This window comes from Trachypithecus francoisi, unplaced genomic scaffold (assembly GCF_009764315.1).
Source record: "Trachypithecus francoisi isolate TF-2019V2 unplaced genomic scaffold, Tfra_2.0 Lachesis_group16, whole genome shotgun sequence".
In the NCBI taxonomy this organism is placed as follows: Eukaryota; Metazoa; Chordata; class Mammalia; order Primates; family Cercopithecidae; genus Trachypithecus; species Trachypithecus francoisi.
Window position 1 is genome coordinate 51080419 of NW_022681461.1, and position 17900 is coordinate 51098318.

Here is a 17900-nt window from a genome sequence, read left to right on the forward strand (position 1 = left end):
TATTTCACAGCCTAATCTTACAAGTGTTCTTCCTTGGCTTGAGACCACCATCATACTTGGGTATGCAGCACAATTCCCTTATGAGTATTTCTCAGTTTGTCCCACAGAATATTTTTTAAAATATTTACTCAAGGGCCAATGTTTAATGGAACTAATAATTTTTTTTGTTTACAAGGATATTTTAAGTGAAATTGGCTTGTGAAAAAAAAATGTCAGTACAATATACAATGAATACTAGTACACTTTGGTGCTAACATAAAAATAGTTTTGACCTCATGGAACCTCTTACGCACCTTGGGGTTCCACAGAAGTTCTGTGTACCATACTTTGAAAACCACTGAATTAACACATGTTAAATGCTTGGAGTGATGTGTGGCACACAGTAAGTACTGTATTTTTTAGTCATCATTTTATTATTATTTGTGTATGTTTACTAAATATCATCATGGACTAACTCCTGAACAGATTTATGGTTTTAATGAAGGAGCCAGGAGATGGCATTACAACCCTCTATTGTATGTTCATGTTAATTTAGCACACAGGCAAATGGGTTATGTGCTGCAGGAAATGAACAGAATAATAACATCCAACTCACCTTTTCTGTTTTGCCCTTGCCATGAAATTCTGTAGCTACTTCAGTTAATAGTAACTAAACAATTTTTTTTTTTTTTTACAGAGCAACATAGAAAAGGCTGCCTTTGTCAAACTGTACTTAGTCTCTCAAGGACGATTCCCCCTGATGAACCTGACTGATATGCTGAGTGTTGCTGTGCAGCACCGTGAGAAAGAGGTGCTGGCCTGGATGATTCTGCACAGCTTATACCAGGCACGGATTGTGAGCCATGCCAACACGGGTGAGGACACCCTGGGGTGAATATCAGAAACAGGAATATATCTGCCTGCTGTTGCTTTTAAGTTGCACTTGTGTTCTCAACTTAAAAATTAGTTTAGCGCTTATTGACACAGGTTAGGCCTTCTGGTGCCAAATGAGGAGTTACTTGGATAGAAATGAGCAGTTACAGCTCACAACATCCACTTTTGAGAAACAAGGATGGATTCTTTCGAGGGGTTTTGTATTGTATTTGGCTCTGTAGACCCTCAAAGATACAAACAAGTTAGCTGCTTCTGCCTGTTTAACTTCAGTTTCCCAAACACACAAGATGTCAATTGATTCTGCCTGATGGTTTCATGAAAATGGCTTTTGGGTAGTCATTTACCAAACAAGAGAAAACAAACAAAAAAAATTAGCTAGTTATTTTACAGAAGAACTTCTCTGGGGTAAGAATAATCAAATCCTGCCACCCTACCCACAGTAGCAAGCTTAAAACTCTGCTAATGAATCACATGATGCAATTTTTAGACCATTTTCGACGTTATGCTTTAACAATTACTGAATAAGAGAGCTCCCCCATTGCTCTATCCAGCTTGTTGGTCATATGCTTACAATTTCTGGAGACTACATTCAAGTTCTGAATGGCACCAGGCTCCTGAGGGGTAGATGTGGCTGGGACGCTTGTGTGACTCTGGACAAATTGCTTATGCTTCTGTGCCTGGTTTTCCCCATCCATCTCTTGTATTGTTATGATTTTGAAGAAAAACTGACAAGCATGATTGTAATACTCTGCAAGACTGTATCACCTGTAATATCAGCACTTCAGGAGGCCAAGGCAGGCGGATCACCTGAGGTCAGGAGTTTAAGACCAGCCTGGCCCACATGGTAAAACCCTGTCTCTACTAAAACAACAAAAATTATCCGGGTGTGGTGGCATGCGCATGTAGTCCCAGCTACTCAGGAGGCTGAGGCAGGAGAATTGCTTGAACCCAGGAGGGAGAGGTGGCAGTGAGTCAAGATGCCACCACTGCACTCCAGCCTGGGTGACAGAGCGAGACTCCATCTTGGAAAAAAAAAAACAGAGAAATTTTGATGCATCATCCTCTGTGGCAGTCTGAAACAGTTTTTATGTCTGCATTAGTGCCTTTCCACTGAAAAATGAACCTATGATAAGAAACTGGACTTTTTTTTACTCTAAGCCAAAAGTATATGTATCAGGAAGAAATCTAGTAGGGGTTTCAAATGAAGCATGAAGTTACATGCAATAAACTGAAATAAGTTTGATGTTGCCTTTGGTTCTACCCAGAACCAGCCGGCTCTCAAATGTAGTTCCTGTTTTTGAAACCCGTCCTTAGTAATCTTTACTGTGCTAGGAATCCTGTTTTTGGGAAAAAAAAAATGAAAAGGGAAAAAAGTCAATATTTCTGCTAATGAAAATATAATGGCTGTATTTTGCTTTTCTTTATGTGTCTTTGGGTTAGGTTTCCTTTGTGATTTGGCATAAATTGGGAACACTTATGCAAAGGAGAACTGTAAAAACAACTAATCATCAACAATTCAACATTGCTAGTTAGTTGGCATGCCAGATTTCTCCTAGTGTATTTAATGTTGAGACAGAAACTCCAACAAATGCATTTTATCACTAGTGGTCAGGGAAATTTAAAGAATAAATTGGCTTTTGAAAAATCAAAGACCAAAATACCGTTATCTGATGTGAATAATGTCAAAGAACTCTCTCACAGGCAGTCACAAGTCTCGGGTATTGCAAGGGAACATGAAACTGGTTAATGGAGTCCTCACCAGGTGTTCTGCTTTAGTTATGATGGTTGTGACTGATCTGTTTTACATTTCAAAGGAAAACCATGGTCTAGTAAGAAAATACCCTTTTCATTTCAGGCGTTTTGAAGAGAATGGAGTGGCTCTTGGAACTGATGGGTTATATTAGAAATGTTGCTTACCAGTCCACATCCTTTCAGAATATGACTCTTGACGAGGTAAAATCTAGAGGAGTAGTTTATAGCTTCCTTAAAATATAGAACTTATATTAGGTTAGGGCAAAAGTATTTGCGGTTTTTGCCGTTAAAAGTAATGCAATTACTTTTGCACCAACCTAAAATATACGCTTCCAAAAGAGGAACACGTTGCTGTTCGCAGCTTTTCTTTCCCTCTTTCCTTTTATTTTAGACACATTTAATGATTCTCTGATGCCACAAGGAAATCAGTATTCTTGCCAAGCTCTTGGAGACACCCAAGGCTGCCCTTTGAGAAATATTTTCAACAAAATATGTTTCTTGACAGGCAGAACACAAACGACACTCGGGGGAGAGAGAACCCAAGCTCCTATGTAGCTGGGATTGATCCCATAAAGAATGTGGGAATATAGGGCTCTGGCCTCCACACTGGCCCAGCATATGGCTAAAAATGCCTGCTTTGAATAGGTTCCTGGAGTGTGTGCAGATAATCTTATGTGTGCACATATGGAGGGGAGTTTTTATCACACCTGCAAAATTACCTATGACTCAAAAAAAGTGAGAACCACTAGTATTAGGTTTGGGTGAGTTTAAAAATAAAGGATTAGTAAATAAAACGAAGACAGCTCTTTCCTGCTTTCCTTCATTGTGTTGACTTAGCTGGCAGCTGTGCATTTTGTAATAGTAGAATTTTTTTTCTGTAGGCATGCTTCGTGAGTATTCTGTTTACTATGTGAGTCACATTTGCACAACCTGGGCTGTTTTTTGAAATTCTGCCCAGTTTTTCTGAAGAGTTGTATGTCTTGTTGAATTTTAATTTGTGAGTTTAGGAATTTTAAGAGATTAGGAAGTACTTTTTAAACTTTTTTTGAACTTGCATGATCTGTCCTCTTCTGATTTCCTCAATTTTTATTAACTTTCTCTGTTTTCTTACAAAAACCTTAAAACACTGAGAAAATACAGATAAGCAGAAAGAAGTGTAGTTTAAATCACAGTAATCCAACTACTCAGAGGTGGCTTTTGTAATCACCATTTCTATAATTGTCTAGATTAGTCTGAAATCTGAACGGATAGATCCTGGACAGGTTTTTAAAATGCCTGAAGAAGCTGGGCACAACGGCACATGTCTATAGTCCCAGCCACTTGGGAGGCCGAAGCAGAAGGATTTCTTGTGCTCAAGAGTTCAAGACCACTCTGGGCAACATAGTGAGACCCCCATGTCTTAAAACACTTGTCTTAAAAAAATGAAGAAAGACTTGCTCAAAAGTAGAATCAGAGTATACATATTTTTAAAAATTAGTTTTGCCTACATAGCGATAAATATTTCTTCATTCTGTAAGCTCTTTGAAAACATCAAAACAGAGGAACGTTTGGATCTTGATGTGATTAGGAATTGAATAAACAATGTTTCTCCTGAAATGTTAGAGCAATAATAATGAAACTGTTGGGTCTTCTGCCTTCACATAAAGGGACCTCAAAAATCTTCTAAAGCCCAAAACATCTCTTCATTAAACATGGAAACTGAGTTTACTGTTCAGTTCAGTTCCTCTTCTGGGTGGGGGTAGGGCAGGAGGGACTGGTTGGGTGAAGGGAAAGATGACATTGCCTCACTCTATGTGAACATGTGTTACTTTGAATTGTTAAAACATGTGACCTAACCTCATTTCTATTTTCATCGTAGGCTTTGGACTTCTTCTTGCTGATATTTGCAACCGCAGTGGTTGCATGGGCCGACCACGCTGCCCCTCTCCTCCTCGGTCTCAGTGCCAGTTGGTTGCCATGGCATCAGGAGAATGGCCCGGCTGGGCCAGTACCAAGCTTCCTTGGCAGGAGTCCAATGCACAAGGTCACTCTGCAGGAAGTTCTCACTCTGCTTCCCAATAGCATGGCTCTGCTGCTGCAGAAAGAGCCATGGAAGGAACAGACCCAGAAGGTGAGGCTGGCAGCCAGCTGCTTAGCAGGGCAGGCAGCCATTGTCTCTTCAGCAGTTTCTACTGTAGAATTAAGGGGGAGTTAAGTACATCTTGAATCACACCACAGGTTTTTCTACTCAGCCCCAAATCTCAGCCAGATGCAGAGTCTCAGAGTTTGAGGCTAGCCCAGGCTTGGGACAACTGCTGATTAAAAACAACAATAAGGTGGCAACTTGCTTATATCTGGGGGTGAGGTGGAGGAAAAGCCCATACTTTCATTCATTTATTGAAGGGATGTGTTTTCTTGATCCTGGAGAGGAAAGGGTGAGTATGTCTCATAGCTCAGAATCTCAAGGTGAGGGTAGACAGAAAGGCAAATTCAGGATTGCAAAGGGTGTGATAAGTAAGATACGGTAGTGATGAGCAAGGGAGGAAGTTATCAACAATGCCTGGGTGGGTCAGGAAGTTTTCTGCCAGGAAATGTGGGTCGGGAGCATCCATCTTCTTGTAGCATCTTTAAGGTTCCCCGTAGCTTATTCCCTTGCACAAATATGCTCCAGGTACCCAGTGTGCCCTGGTCTGTGCTAGATGCCAAACAGAGCTTTGTAAAGGTCTAGTAGTGTCACCCTTGCCCTCAGGAAAACCCAAATTATTTAGTTTGCTGTTCAGTCTAGTTCCTTTTCTGGAGTAGGGTGGGGCAGGAGAAGGAGTTGGGTGAAGGGGAAGATGACATTGTGTCATGTTGGAGGCTTTGTATGTGAACATGTGTTACTTTGAATTGTTAAAACATATGACCCAAAAGGAAACATTTTTTGGTTTTTAATATTGAGGTTCCCCAGGCTACCAGCTGTTCTGCAAAGCATATGGTAATACTGTGCTTACTGTACTTCTCATTATATGTTTCTGACCTGTCCTTAATACAATTGGTTGGAAGATTGTTTTTTGAATCTCATTTAATCAAAACTGGCTTTTTATGAAGTTGAAAGCTTAAAACTAACTGTTTGTTGCTTATTCTTGAAATCTGAACATTAATCTTTAAAAGCATTTCTGAACTGTAGACCCACAGTTTAGCTATGCACAACTCCACCAAGTGTCTCAACTAAAATGCTTCTTATTTTTCTTAAATCTAATAAGCATTAGTATTGCTGCCCCAAATTTTGTGCTTTGTGTCCCATTTAAAATCAAATTTTTGCTGGGCACAGTGGCTCACACCTGGAATTCCAGCAGTTTGGGTGGCTGAGGCAGGCAGATCACCTGAGGTCAGGAGTTTGAGACCAACCTGGCCAACATGGTGAAACCCTGTCTCTACTAAAAATACAAAAATTAGATGAGTGTGGTGGTTCGTGCCTGTAATCCCAGGTACTCAGGAGACTGAGGCAGGAGAATCGCTTGAACGCGGGAGGCGGAGGTTGCAGTGAGTTGAGATCCCTCCACTGCTGTCCAGCCTGGCTGATAGATTGAGACTCTGTCTCAAAAAAAAAAAAATTTAAATGTGGTCTTCCCTTAAATTATTTCTGGACTGGGATACCACGTTCCCTTTGGACTACAATGTAGACCTCTTGCACTGATTATATATTTGTAGTGCTTGATTTTTTTGCTTACCAGTAGGATATTATAGCACAAAACTGAGAAAAAGAAAATCAACAAAGAAAAAAAATTTTGATTAAAACAGGGAATTAGGAATATTTTCTTTTTCTCCCTGTTTTACTCTTTCTTCAACCTAGCTTCTATATGTGAAACTAAAATGCCTATTGCCTATCGCCAATATATGTGTTTTTAATGAACCAAGATTGGCAGCATTCAGTCATTGATAAAATTACCCTGTATCCAATTCAAAAACAATTCTGGCTGCATCCTGAGAGATCAAACTCATAAATACTATGAGTGTGTACCTCATTTGCAGGATTTATTCATGGTTAACATGCTTGAATCTTCCCAGTGAATTATTTTATGCCATTTCTCTTGCATTTCAACTTTCTGTTTCATATCCATTTGGGCACAACTGTTCTCATCTACAGAAACATATTTTATTTCAGAAACGGGGGCTTATATCTGATGTGTTTTCTATTTACTGCCCAGCCTAGGAGCCTAGACCAAGCTGCACACAGAACCAGGTGGGAGGCAGTATGATGCAAAGAAAGAGCATAGGGCTCTGAAGCCAAGTGTACTTGGGTTCAAATCTTAACTCGGCTATACATCGAGAGTGGACTTCGGAAAGGTTTTTAATCTCTCTGGGCCTGTCAGAGTGATGAGAGAGAATGTTCCTGGCACACAGGAGGCCCTCTGGGCCCATGTTTACCTCCCTCTTAAAACCTGTATCAGCAACTGGGCGTGGTGGCTCACACCTGTAATCACAGCACTTTGGGAGGCCAAGGCAGGCAGATCACAAGGTCAAGAGACTGAGACCATCCTGGCCAACATGGTGAAACCCTGTCTCTACTAAGAAAAAAATACAAAAATTAGCTGGGTGTGGTGGTGTGCGCCTGTAGTCCCAGCTGCTCAGGAGGCTGAGGCAGGAGAATCACTTGAACCTAGGAGGCAGAGGTTGCAGTGAGCCAAGATCGCGCCACTGCACTCCAGCCTGGCAACAGAGCAAGACTCAATCTCAAAAAAAAAAAAAAAAAAAAAAAAAATCCTGTATCAGCTCTCAAGGTATTCAGCAGGGATGTAGGTTTGACTTTGCCAGGTCATTTAACTAAATGGGAGCTGTGTCCAACTTTACCATATCTTATGCTTGGTTCCTGTCTCATCTGCTCCAGCTGGGGAAGGTATTGCCTAAGAACTGTAATCCCAGCTACTGGGGAGGCTGAGGCAGGAGAATCGCCTCATCTGTGTAGGTCCAAAGGACTAACTGTTCTTTTGCTAATGGTAGGATTCTCTTCTTTGACACTATTCTTCATTTTTACCCTAGTTCATTGACTGGCTATTCAGCATCATGGAAAGCCCTAAAGAAGCCCTCTCAGCAAAATCCAGGGATCTTTTGAAAGGTATTACTTCCATGTTTTATGCTCAACATAGGGGAAAAACCATTATTGTTGTCTGTGGAGCAGAATGACATTCTAGTGGTTGCAGGTTGAGTATCTCTTATCCAAAATGCTTAGGACCAGAGGTGTTTTGGATTTTGGATGTTTTTGGATTTGGGTATATGTGAACGTATATAAGGAGATGCTTTGGGGATGGAACCCAAGTCTAAACAGAAAGTTTATTTATGTTTCATACATACCTTACATACATGGCCGGAAAGTAATTTTATCTAATATTTTTAGTAATTTTGTACATGAATCAGGGTACTTGGTGTTAAGTACTTATGTGTGGAATTTTGACACAAGTGCTTGTGTTGTCATATTGAGGCTCAAGAAGTTTCAGATTTTGGGGGATTTTGGATTTTTAGATTAGGGATGCTCAACCTATATTGGTTTCTGAATGGGCTAATCTGGAGCTGTTTAGTGTGGTATTTTGAACCAGAAAGTAGACTTAAAAAGAATGCCAGTCCCTTTAAATTTAGCATTTATTTAGATTGTTTTAAAATGTTTTATTGTAATAGTTAAATATTATTTTAATTAAAATTCATAAAATTCAGAAAACTAAAAAGCAGCAAAGAGAAATCCAGAGTCCTGTTGCCCAATGACAATTTTTATATTTTCCATAAGAAATTTTTGATCCCTTTTGTGTGTGTTGTCTTACATATTTATAATCATATACAATTGAAAATACATATAGCTCAAATACTGCCTTTTTAATTTTAACATTCTTTTTCAAACATTTAAACCTGTTCTTATACTGGCTTTATAAGTAGTGTTTTTAATGAGCTTCACAGTATCTTGCCAGGGAAACTAGACACTTCTCATACTTTCAGGCATTTAGATGATTACTGTGTCTTTTGTACTTCTCTACTGACTTTGTTAACTATGATTGTAGGATCCACAAACATGGAAGATCTTTCTGTAAAACTTATGTAGATTATTTTACTCAGATCTGAGAAGTCATTTGGGCATTGGCTGTATGGAATACAATAGCTCGTTCTTGTCCTTCATGTCTGGTGACCTGGGGGTCTGGAGCCTACCAGCGGCTGCCACTGATCTGATGTCTCTGACATGCTGTGAGATACTACACTGAAACTTTCACCTTCAGAAAGTTGCCTGTTGGCCTATTCTGGAATAATTTATCTGGTCAGACTGGAGTCAGAGTATGATCCATATTTTACCTATTACTATGGTATAGTTTATTGATTGCCAAACAAGTAAGTAATTGATTCTAATCTGTCTCCTCATAGTGGTGGAGGGCATTTGTGTGCTAGAACAGTGCTCCCACATGATTCTCATAAACCACAGAACTTCATTGAAAATCAGGGCTATGGTCTGACATGTTTTCACATTATCCATCCCTAGAGACTTGCTGCTAGGGCTTACTCTGTTTGCCCCTGGGAGTTTGTGCTCATTTTTAATGGCCATAATAATGCTGGTTGCTCCAGAGATATACTCTCTTAGGTCACAAAGGTAACAACTCATACGGATGAGGAAAGCAGTCATTTGGGCCAAGGAAGCTCATATTCACTTGATTATATAGTAGGCTTATTAGATTCACATACAATAATTGTGTAACTCTGGCTTACCTACATTCCTTCATATTATATTTCAAATAAAATCTCAATATATTTGTATTAATATTCTAAAATAAAATATATAAAAAATTACTTAAAGGAAGTACACAGAACTTCCTATTTTAAATTGATCCCTGAGGGACCTGTGACAGATCAGAAATAGTTTGGACTTGGGGATACATGTTCAGATATACTTTAGTATGGTCATACTTGCTCCATTGAATACATGAACCTAACTTGATTATAGGGTCAGGTTATTCATTGTTGTTTTTTAGCGTTAAGTAAATATTTAATGGAAATACCATATTCATGTAGAAAAGAGCACAAATTGTAAGTAGATTTTTACAAAGGGAACACAGCCATGTAATCAGCACCCTCATCAAGAAAAAAAAAAACATCACCAGCATCCCAGAAGTCAGCTTTCATTTTAATTCTGCAATATTTCCCATTAACTGATTACAGGATAACTAAAAACTAAAAAATAAAAAAAAACGTTCCCCCCAATATTTATAAATGGTTTTCTGCCATTAAAATTCTGCCAAAATCTTGATGGGACTCCCTAGCCTTGAACATTAGCCAAGTGAGAAAAAGACAAATTCTGTTCTGACACCTTTTTTGATCAAAATGACCTTTTCAAATGCAGCTATACCTATATTTTGTCCCCTCAGCCACCCTGCTGTCCTTGAGAGTTCTCCCAGAGTTTAAGAAGAAAGCTGTATGGACCAGAGCATATGGTTGGTGAACAGTTTTGCAGTAACCAGCAGCATTCTCAGCTGGATGAGGAAAACTATATAAGTGGAAGAAGTTTTTCAGAATTCATGCCTGGGATTGCTGAGACATGATGCAGAGAGTTAAAGGTCATGAAAAGGTGGCCACATCACTGACAGCTTGACACATGCCTCCTAAGAGAGGAGTGCATTGCTTTAGTACCTGGGCCAGTTGAGACTGAAACAGGAACTTGGATTTTCTTTATTTGGCTAGAGTTCAATGTGGAGATTTTCTCTGTGAAGACTTGAATAGATTATCTTCTCCCTGCTAAATTCCAGTAAAATAATCTTGTCAATTTTGTGTGTGTGACTTTTGTTTTAAGGCATGGGGGAAGGTGCCGGCACCACTTGGTGACAATGGCATTATGATCTATTTTCCATGAATCTCCATGAGGATATTCATTGACTCAATGAGTTAGACAAATTTCCTTATTGATAAAACACTCTCTTGGAACTGCTATACACGTTTAAATAATAAGTATAACACTGAATATTAGCTAGATCAGATTCATTAATGGTGTCTATAATTTCCTTATGCTTTATTCTCTTGCATGCAAGTGAAAGTTGTGATTCCAAATAGCTTTAGCCAAAGATTAGTTCACAAACTAAGAAATTTAAGAGTAGATCCCATCTGACACAGCTGCATCCAGTGAATCCAGTGATGCCATCAGGCTTTGTTCCTCTCAGGATCATTCTTTGTAGCTGGCAAGATGTCTGCCAGTGACCTCAAAGGGAAAGAAAGGTGTCTGCCCACATACAGCAGAAGCAACATGAGGAGGACTCTGGTTCAGACTGGATCCCTATACCCAGGGAGGTAGGTCACATGTGAGTCTCTGAGCAAGTATCTGGGCCCAGGGAGGTGGGGAATTCTAACTGTCCAGGCCTGGGTCATATGTCCACTCCTAAGTCTCTGGATAGAGAGGGGCCAAGGCAGACCCGCCCAAACCACCTGAACTGGGGTTCCTCCAGAAGAAAGATGATGGGGTGCTGGACTGGCAAAAAAATGACAGATATCTCCCCTAAAGATCAATTTTTTAAGTAAGTACAAATCTCTGTCTTAATCAGGGTGAGTAGTGGACTAATGTAAATGAAGGTTTGTGACAGTATTCTCAAGGGTTGCATTTTATTCAATGGCTTGAGACTCAACCAGCATTTAAATTTTGGTCTGTTTGCTAATTACTCTTCTCACAGCCAGTATCAGGGCTCTGTGTTTAGCCAATCATATAAACGTACTGATGCATATATGGGATCATTGGAAGAAAAAGTATGCCACTGAAATAATGTACCTTTGTGTCTGTCATGCCATAGCACAGTGCCTGGTGCTGCTCAACCACCATGGAGCTTCTAGCATTCCCCTGTGGCCTGTACCTTCATGTTGTCACCAATGTACTTGTCACTTAGGTTTAAAATAGCTTTACTAGTTTTGTTTTCCAAATATATTACTTCCTTAGAGGTTAGGCTAGAGGAAAATGAATTTGAAGGAAGCCAAGAAGATAGAAAATTTACTCTAGAAACCAGCTTCCCTCTCCTTCCCATCCATATATACTTGCTTATATTTCCTACTGATGAGAGGTTGAAATTCATCTAACATTCACTGCTAGGTGTCAGAAAACAGTTACAGAATATACACAAAAGGAAATGAGAAAGGTATTTAAATGCTTCACTACAAAAAAATAAGCACAATAGATGACAGTCATGCAGGAAATAAGGGACAAAACCTATAAAGCAGATAGAAAACAAATATCAGAATGACAGAACAGTTGAGCTTTCCGTTGTATTATATTATTTAACTCTTGCAACAGTATCACAATGAGGCATTTTCTATTTTAAAATGGTGCAAACACAACTAGTAAGTGGCAGAGAACCCAATGCTCTTTCTATGCACCAGGCTCATCAGCTTCCCCTTTAAGATGAAAACTCCCACAGAGGATGAAACCTTATTCATCCTTAATGTAGATTGCTATAATCAAATAAAGAAACAACTCTGCCTCATATCGGTAGACCTCTGGAATTGAGAAGTTTAGGTCTGTAGTGTAAATGAGTAGGTCTTCATGGGTCGAAGGACTTCAGATTCCTGGGCCAGCTTGCAACGTGAATGGCAAACAGGAGCAGTGAAGAGGAAGTGAGCACTGAAGAACGACTCTCTATTTTTTGAGTCAGCAGCCAGAGACTGCCAATGCCCAAGTAAAGGGGTGAAGAATCAGCCTAGTCTTCTAACCCCAAACTGCCCTTTTCAGTTCAGCCCAGTTTCTTCTCATTCAAACCTTTCCCTGCTCCTGCCCTTGACAAGGAAACAGAAGAGTACAAAAGGGAGGAAATAAGATGTTTATTCTTTTTTCTGCAGCTCCTTCTTTTTATTTTGAGCAGCCTTGAGTATAAGATTTGTAGTATTTTCTTATTCATGGGAACCACTAAAGATTCTAAATTCAACACTCCAAAGGTTCTTGCATCTAAACATTCTAAGATATAGATCACCAGAATAATAAGACCTTTTCTCTTGATATCTGTATGACCTCAGGTGAGAATTAAATTATTCCCTTAGGATTTTTCAGTTTATTCTCCAGAAACCAGAAGTCCCTGCATTTTTAGGCCAGATGTTCCTAACTTTATGGAAAGTTTCCTTACAAGTCATCTTCTGTTAGTTTTTAAAAACATAAGTGGCCAAGACAAATAGCATGCTGAGATGTACTAACAAATTAATGTGTGGGGTTTGAGCCCTGATAGGTTTCTCAGAAATATCTAAACACTCTGACTCTTGATTTGAAAAGTATACATTTGGAACAGATGTTGGGATCCATGCAAGTGCCTAAAATCCTCTTTGTGTTTTATTTGTAATGTAATGGCTCCATGGTAACCAAAAGGCTGTTAATAATCTTTTTTGAAGTTAATTGTGAGACATTAATGTCTCCAAAATGATTTTAACCAGAGATAGTGGTACTGTAATTATATAAGGAGTCAGATTTAAGGATTCAGTTACTATCTTGAAGTAACTTAGTAACGTTGAAAGCAAGCAGCAGTTTTAGAGGTTTAGCAAACACTTTAGTAAATTGCTGTTTTAGAAGAGAAATCAGATCATTTGGTAAAGAGATGGGGCCTTCATTAAAGCCCGAGGGTAGGTCCCTGTTTGGTCAGTTTGTATTTCTGACCCAACCAGCCTATTCATAGGAACCACTTCAAATGGAACTATGGGACAGAGTGTGGCTGGAACCATTCACATTCTTCATCACTCTTGTGGAAAGACACCCAACAGCATCATCTTCGTTTATGAATGTGTGTCATCACAGCTGTGGTCCTGGACGAGGTAACATGCTTTTATATTTTCTGGGGGAAATACTTTACTGTGATCCTGGAAACTCTAAAATCTCATCTTAAATGTATGTGATATATATATAGTATTTATAAAGTTGTGAGTTATGTATTTAATATGTTAATCTTCATAAATACTAAAAACTTTAAAACTACAACTTAGCTCATCTGATTCTTGTCAAACATAGGGAGCTTGTAAGATCATTTCCAGCTAAATTATTAAATATGAAACTGAATAAAAATGATTATTCCCTGAGGTTTGGTTTTATTTTTTGGATAAAATGATCTACCTCACAAAGTAGCTGTGAGGGTTAAAATAAATAATACAAAAATATGGTTTATAAATTATAAAATGTTATTGAAATGTTATCACTTTTGTGTTTCACTGCAAATAAATAGCTGTAATGCTTGAACACATTCTTGACATATGTGGGGACTTGGGAAGACAATGGAAGTTTATTAAGAAATTGTTCTTAACAATCAAAACATTCTAGAAGTAGCATGTTAAGATACTTATATAAGTTGAAAGAAAAACAAAACCAAAACTTATGTGTCTTCTAAGTATAAGGTACCCTTTGAGATACAATTGAAATTCATTACCTAATTAAGCTGATAGATTGCTTGAAATATATTTCTAGATGCAGGGGTGGTTTTCTTTAAAGAGAGAGTTGCACACACAATTATAGGCATCTATTATGTGCCACTATACAAGTTTCTGGGGTACAATCTGAACAAAACGTGTTATCCCTGCTCTCATGGAACTTACGGTCAGAGAATATAAATCACCAAACCATCATGAAGTAAGAACAGAACATGTTATAAATGTCCTACTTATGCAAAGCCCTTTATAATTTGCAAAAGTTTAATTTACCATATGTCATTTAGTCTTCATAATAACTTTAAGCAGTTAAGGAAACTGAAACTCAAAGAGTCATTCGGTTAGTAAATACTGGAGCTTGATCTCAAATCAAACCTAGTGCTCTTAATTGCAGACCACATTATCTTTCACAAGACCCCATCACTCAGCTGAATACCATGAAGTAACAGTGGACACCTACATTTATGTGATGAAGTAAGGCATGTTTTTACTAATTGACTTTCATATGGAATTAACTAACCTTATTTTAGATGAGGTTTAAAACTCCAGCTACCCTTAGCAAAAACTAGTTAGTAATTCTTATTTGGCATGTTAAAAACATGTTCAGAACTACTATTTAAGGATTTTTAAAGCCATAAAAATTCATCTCTGTTGTGAAAACATTGGTGGCTTTTATATAAGTAGTTCTTATTAGCAGTTTTCTTTCTGTTCAAAGCTGAAATAATTTAGACTCAAAAGCAGTGGTTTTCAAACTTTTCTCTGCATGAGGCTCATTTGAGGAGTCTATCAAAAGTTATGATCCTGAGCTTATTCCCAGAGCTTCTGCTTCAACTATCTTTAATGGAGACCTGGAATCTGCATTCTAAATAGGTGACCTTGTTAATTGTGGCTATTGCTCCCTGAACGTACAATCTGAACACCACCCTGGCGAAACATGTCATATCAACATTAGCATATAACTCAGACCGAGAAGAATATTAAAATTATCTGAACCAATGGGAAACATTATAATTATTACAAAGCAATAATAAATGAGTAGAAGATAGATACTGGGTAAAGGAAGATAATTTTTAGCATATTTTAAACTTAATTTTAAATCACTTTAACACTTTAGTATCATAAAATGTTTTCTCCATATATAAACTTAAATAATTGTAAGATTCTTTCTTTGGGGAAATATTTTGGACATTGAGATTATATCTATTTGTACTTCTGAAACAAATACGGATTCTCACATTTGACAACTTGCTCAAGGCGGGCAAAGTAAGGAATAGTTTTAAAAAAGAAAAACATTAACTTAGGGACCTTAGTGAGATGTAGTTACCATATTATTAGATTGAAATGTTTAGTTTTCAGCAAAAAAAAAAAATAATAAGGCATGAAAATAAACAGGAAAGTATGCCCCTTTCAAATGAAAACAAAACAAAAACTATATCTGAAAAAGACTTGATGGTGGATCCACTAAAGGCTGTACAACAACTGCCTTAAGGATGTTTTTTAAAGAACCAAAGAGCATGTGGAAAAAGTCAAAAAAAAAAAAAAAACAATGGATGAACAAAATGGTAGTATCAATACAGAGAACATCTAAGACGATACAAAAAAGAAATTCAGGAGCTGGAAAGTAAGATAACTGAAATGAAAAACTCACTAGAGGTATTCAAAGGCAGATTTGAGCAGCAGAAAAATCAGTATACATGTAAATAGGACAATGGAAATTATTAGAGTCTGAGCAACAGAAAAACAATTGGAAAAAAGTGAACAGCATATAAGGATCTGTGGGATCCATCAAGCAGACCAACGTACACATTGTGAGGATCCCAGAAGGAAAAGAGAGAAAGAAAGGGGCAGAGAGAATATTTGAAGAACAGCCAGATAATGACCAACAAACTCCAAGCAGAATGAATTCAAAGAGATCCACACAACTATCAAAAGACAAAGACAGAATCTTTAAAATAGCATGAAGAAATCAATTCATCACATATAAGTGTGATGATTATCAGATTTCTCATCAGAAACTTTGGAGGCCAGAATGCAGTGAGCTCATATATTCAAAGTGTTAGAAAAAAAATATATCATCAACCACATTTCCTGTATTTGGCAAAACTGTTCTTCAGACATGAGAAAGAAATTAAGACATCCCCAGATAAACAAAAGCTAATAGAGTATGTTACCACTAGACCTGCCCCTGCCAGAAATGCTAATAGGGTTCCTGCAGGCTGAAATGGAAACAAAACAAAACTAAACAAAAACTCAAAGCCACATGAAGAAATAAAGATCTCAGTAAAGAAAAATACATGGGCAATTGGAAAATCTACTACTTTTTGTTTTCTACATAGAGACTGTTGCATTTTTAAAAATTGATTTTGGACACACAGTGTATATAATTTTGTGAAACTTAAAGGAGTGATTGACAGATATAAAGAGCAGAATTTTTGTATATTTTTGAAGTTCAGCTGGCATAAGTCCAAATTACCTTCAGAATATTAAATGTCACCCTATGGTAACCACAAAGAAAACAGCTACAGAATATACACAAAAGAACTGAGAAAGATACTTAAATGCTTCACTATAAAAAAGTAAACTACACACAAAAGATGACAGTAATGCAGGAAATGAGGGACAAAAAAGCTAAGCTATGTAGAAAATAGCAAAATGACAAGATTAATTTCCTCCTTATCAGTCAGCCTCAAAAAGGAAGAAAATTCTGACATATACAAAATGGATGAAACTTGAGGACATTATGCTGAGTGAAATAATCCAATTACAAAAGACAGATACTGTATGATTACATTTATATGAGGTACGTAGAGCAATCAAAATTATAGAGACAAAAAGTAGGTGGTTGCCAGGGACAGGGCAGATGGGAGAATAGGGAGCCATTGCTTAATGAGTATAAGGATTTAAGTTTTGCAAGGTTAAAAAAAGTTCTGGAGATGGATAGTGGTGATGGTTGCACAATATAAATTACTTAATACTACTGAACTGCACACTTAAAAATGATTAAGATGCGATATTTTTTACAACAAAAAAATTCAGAAAAAAGTTGTCTTAGATATGCTTTCAAAATATCTAATGGTTCCTATTTCATCTATGTTACTTAAATTTGAGAAAGTAAGCTTTTGTCTACACTGTAGAAAATGAAATAGGAATTTGGTGAACATACAGTAAAGACAGATAGTCAAAGAAATCAACTTTGCGATCTTGGTAACATCCAATTAACCAGATAGTTACTATCTTGACTTCACTATGTCTGGGTTTCTTAACCTGGGGAACATGTACTTCAGTGGAAAAAGAAATTACATCTTTATTTTCACTAACTGATAATGAAATTTAGTATTCCTTTCCATTATGAATATAGGCAACCAACCACAGTAGTATTAACAATTGTGTCGTCGCCAAAGGAAATGGCAGATCTTTTTATGTTACAATTGTTGCAGATATCTCAAATTACTGTCAATCCTCATTTCTGTTTTAAAATAATTATAAATTCACTTGTTTCTTTTGGTTTTCAATTTTAAGACGTTTTTAAGGTAATCTGGTTTAAAAAAATTAAAGCATTACTTAATAAAGAAATTTTAATTTATTATAATGACCCAGTAACGTGTAGTTTCTCTAATTTTCTCTTCATTTTAGTGATTGATTGGACATGTACTTCAGCAGTGTATGTAGCCATCTTTATTGGGAGTGACTAAGATTAACCACTTAAAATTTGCAAAGCGTTTCTGTTCTCCTTGCACACTAAAGCTTTTAGTAACTTTTCTAAAATTTAGAAGATAACTATAAAAGCAGAAAAAAAATGTAGCTTTTTAAAAGGATAATTTTTTAAAATCCAAATATATTTATAAATATTTCAAGCAGCCTAATACTCAATTGTTTCTTTCCAAATGTTTTCTTTAGTGGAAATAAGTGACCCG

General features: G+C 37.4%; 1 protein-coding gene across 10 annotated transcripts in view; it reads left to right on the top strand.

Moving 5' to 3' along the window:
* The window catches only part of FOCAD (focadhesin), a 326657-nt gene extending 316274 nt beyond the window's left edge, over nt 1-10383 (top strand). For 7 of the 10 annotated variants that reach the window (XM_033237455.1, XM_033237458.1, XM_033237457.1 and 4 more), the window contains 5 exons: nt 677-854; nt 2729-2826; nt 4484-4735; nt 7627-7702; nt 9984-10381. In XM_033237455.1, coding sequence (XP_033093346.1) covers nt 677-854; nt 2729-2826; nt 4484-4735; nt 7627-7702; nt 9984-10057 — 678 coding nt within the window. In that variant the 3' untranslated portion in view covers nt 10058-10381. Of the gene's footprint in view, nt 1-676; nt 855-2728; nt 2827-4483; nt 4736-7626; nt 7703-9983 lie in introns of all 10 variants that reach the window. The other 3 variants (XM_033237451.1, XM_033237452.1, XM_033237453.1) reach the window with 1 other exon arrangement.
* The last annotated feature ends 7517 nt before the right edge of the window (nt 10384-17900 follow it).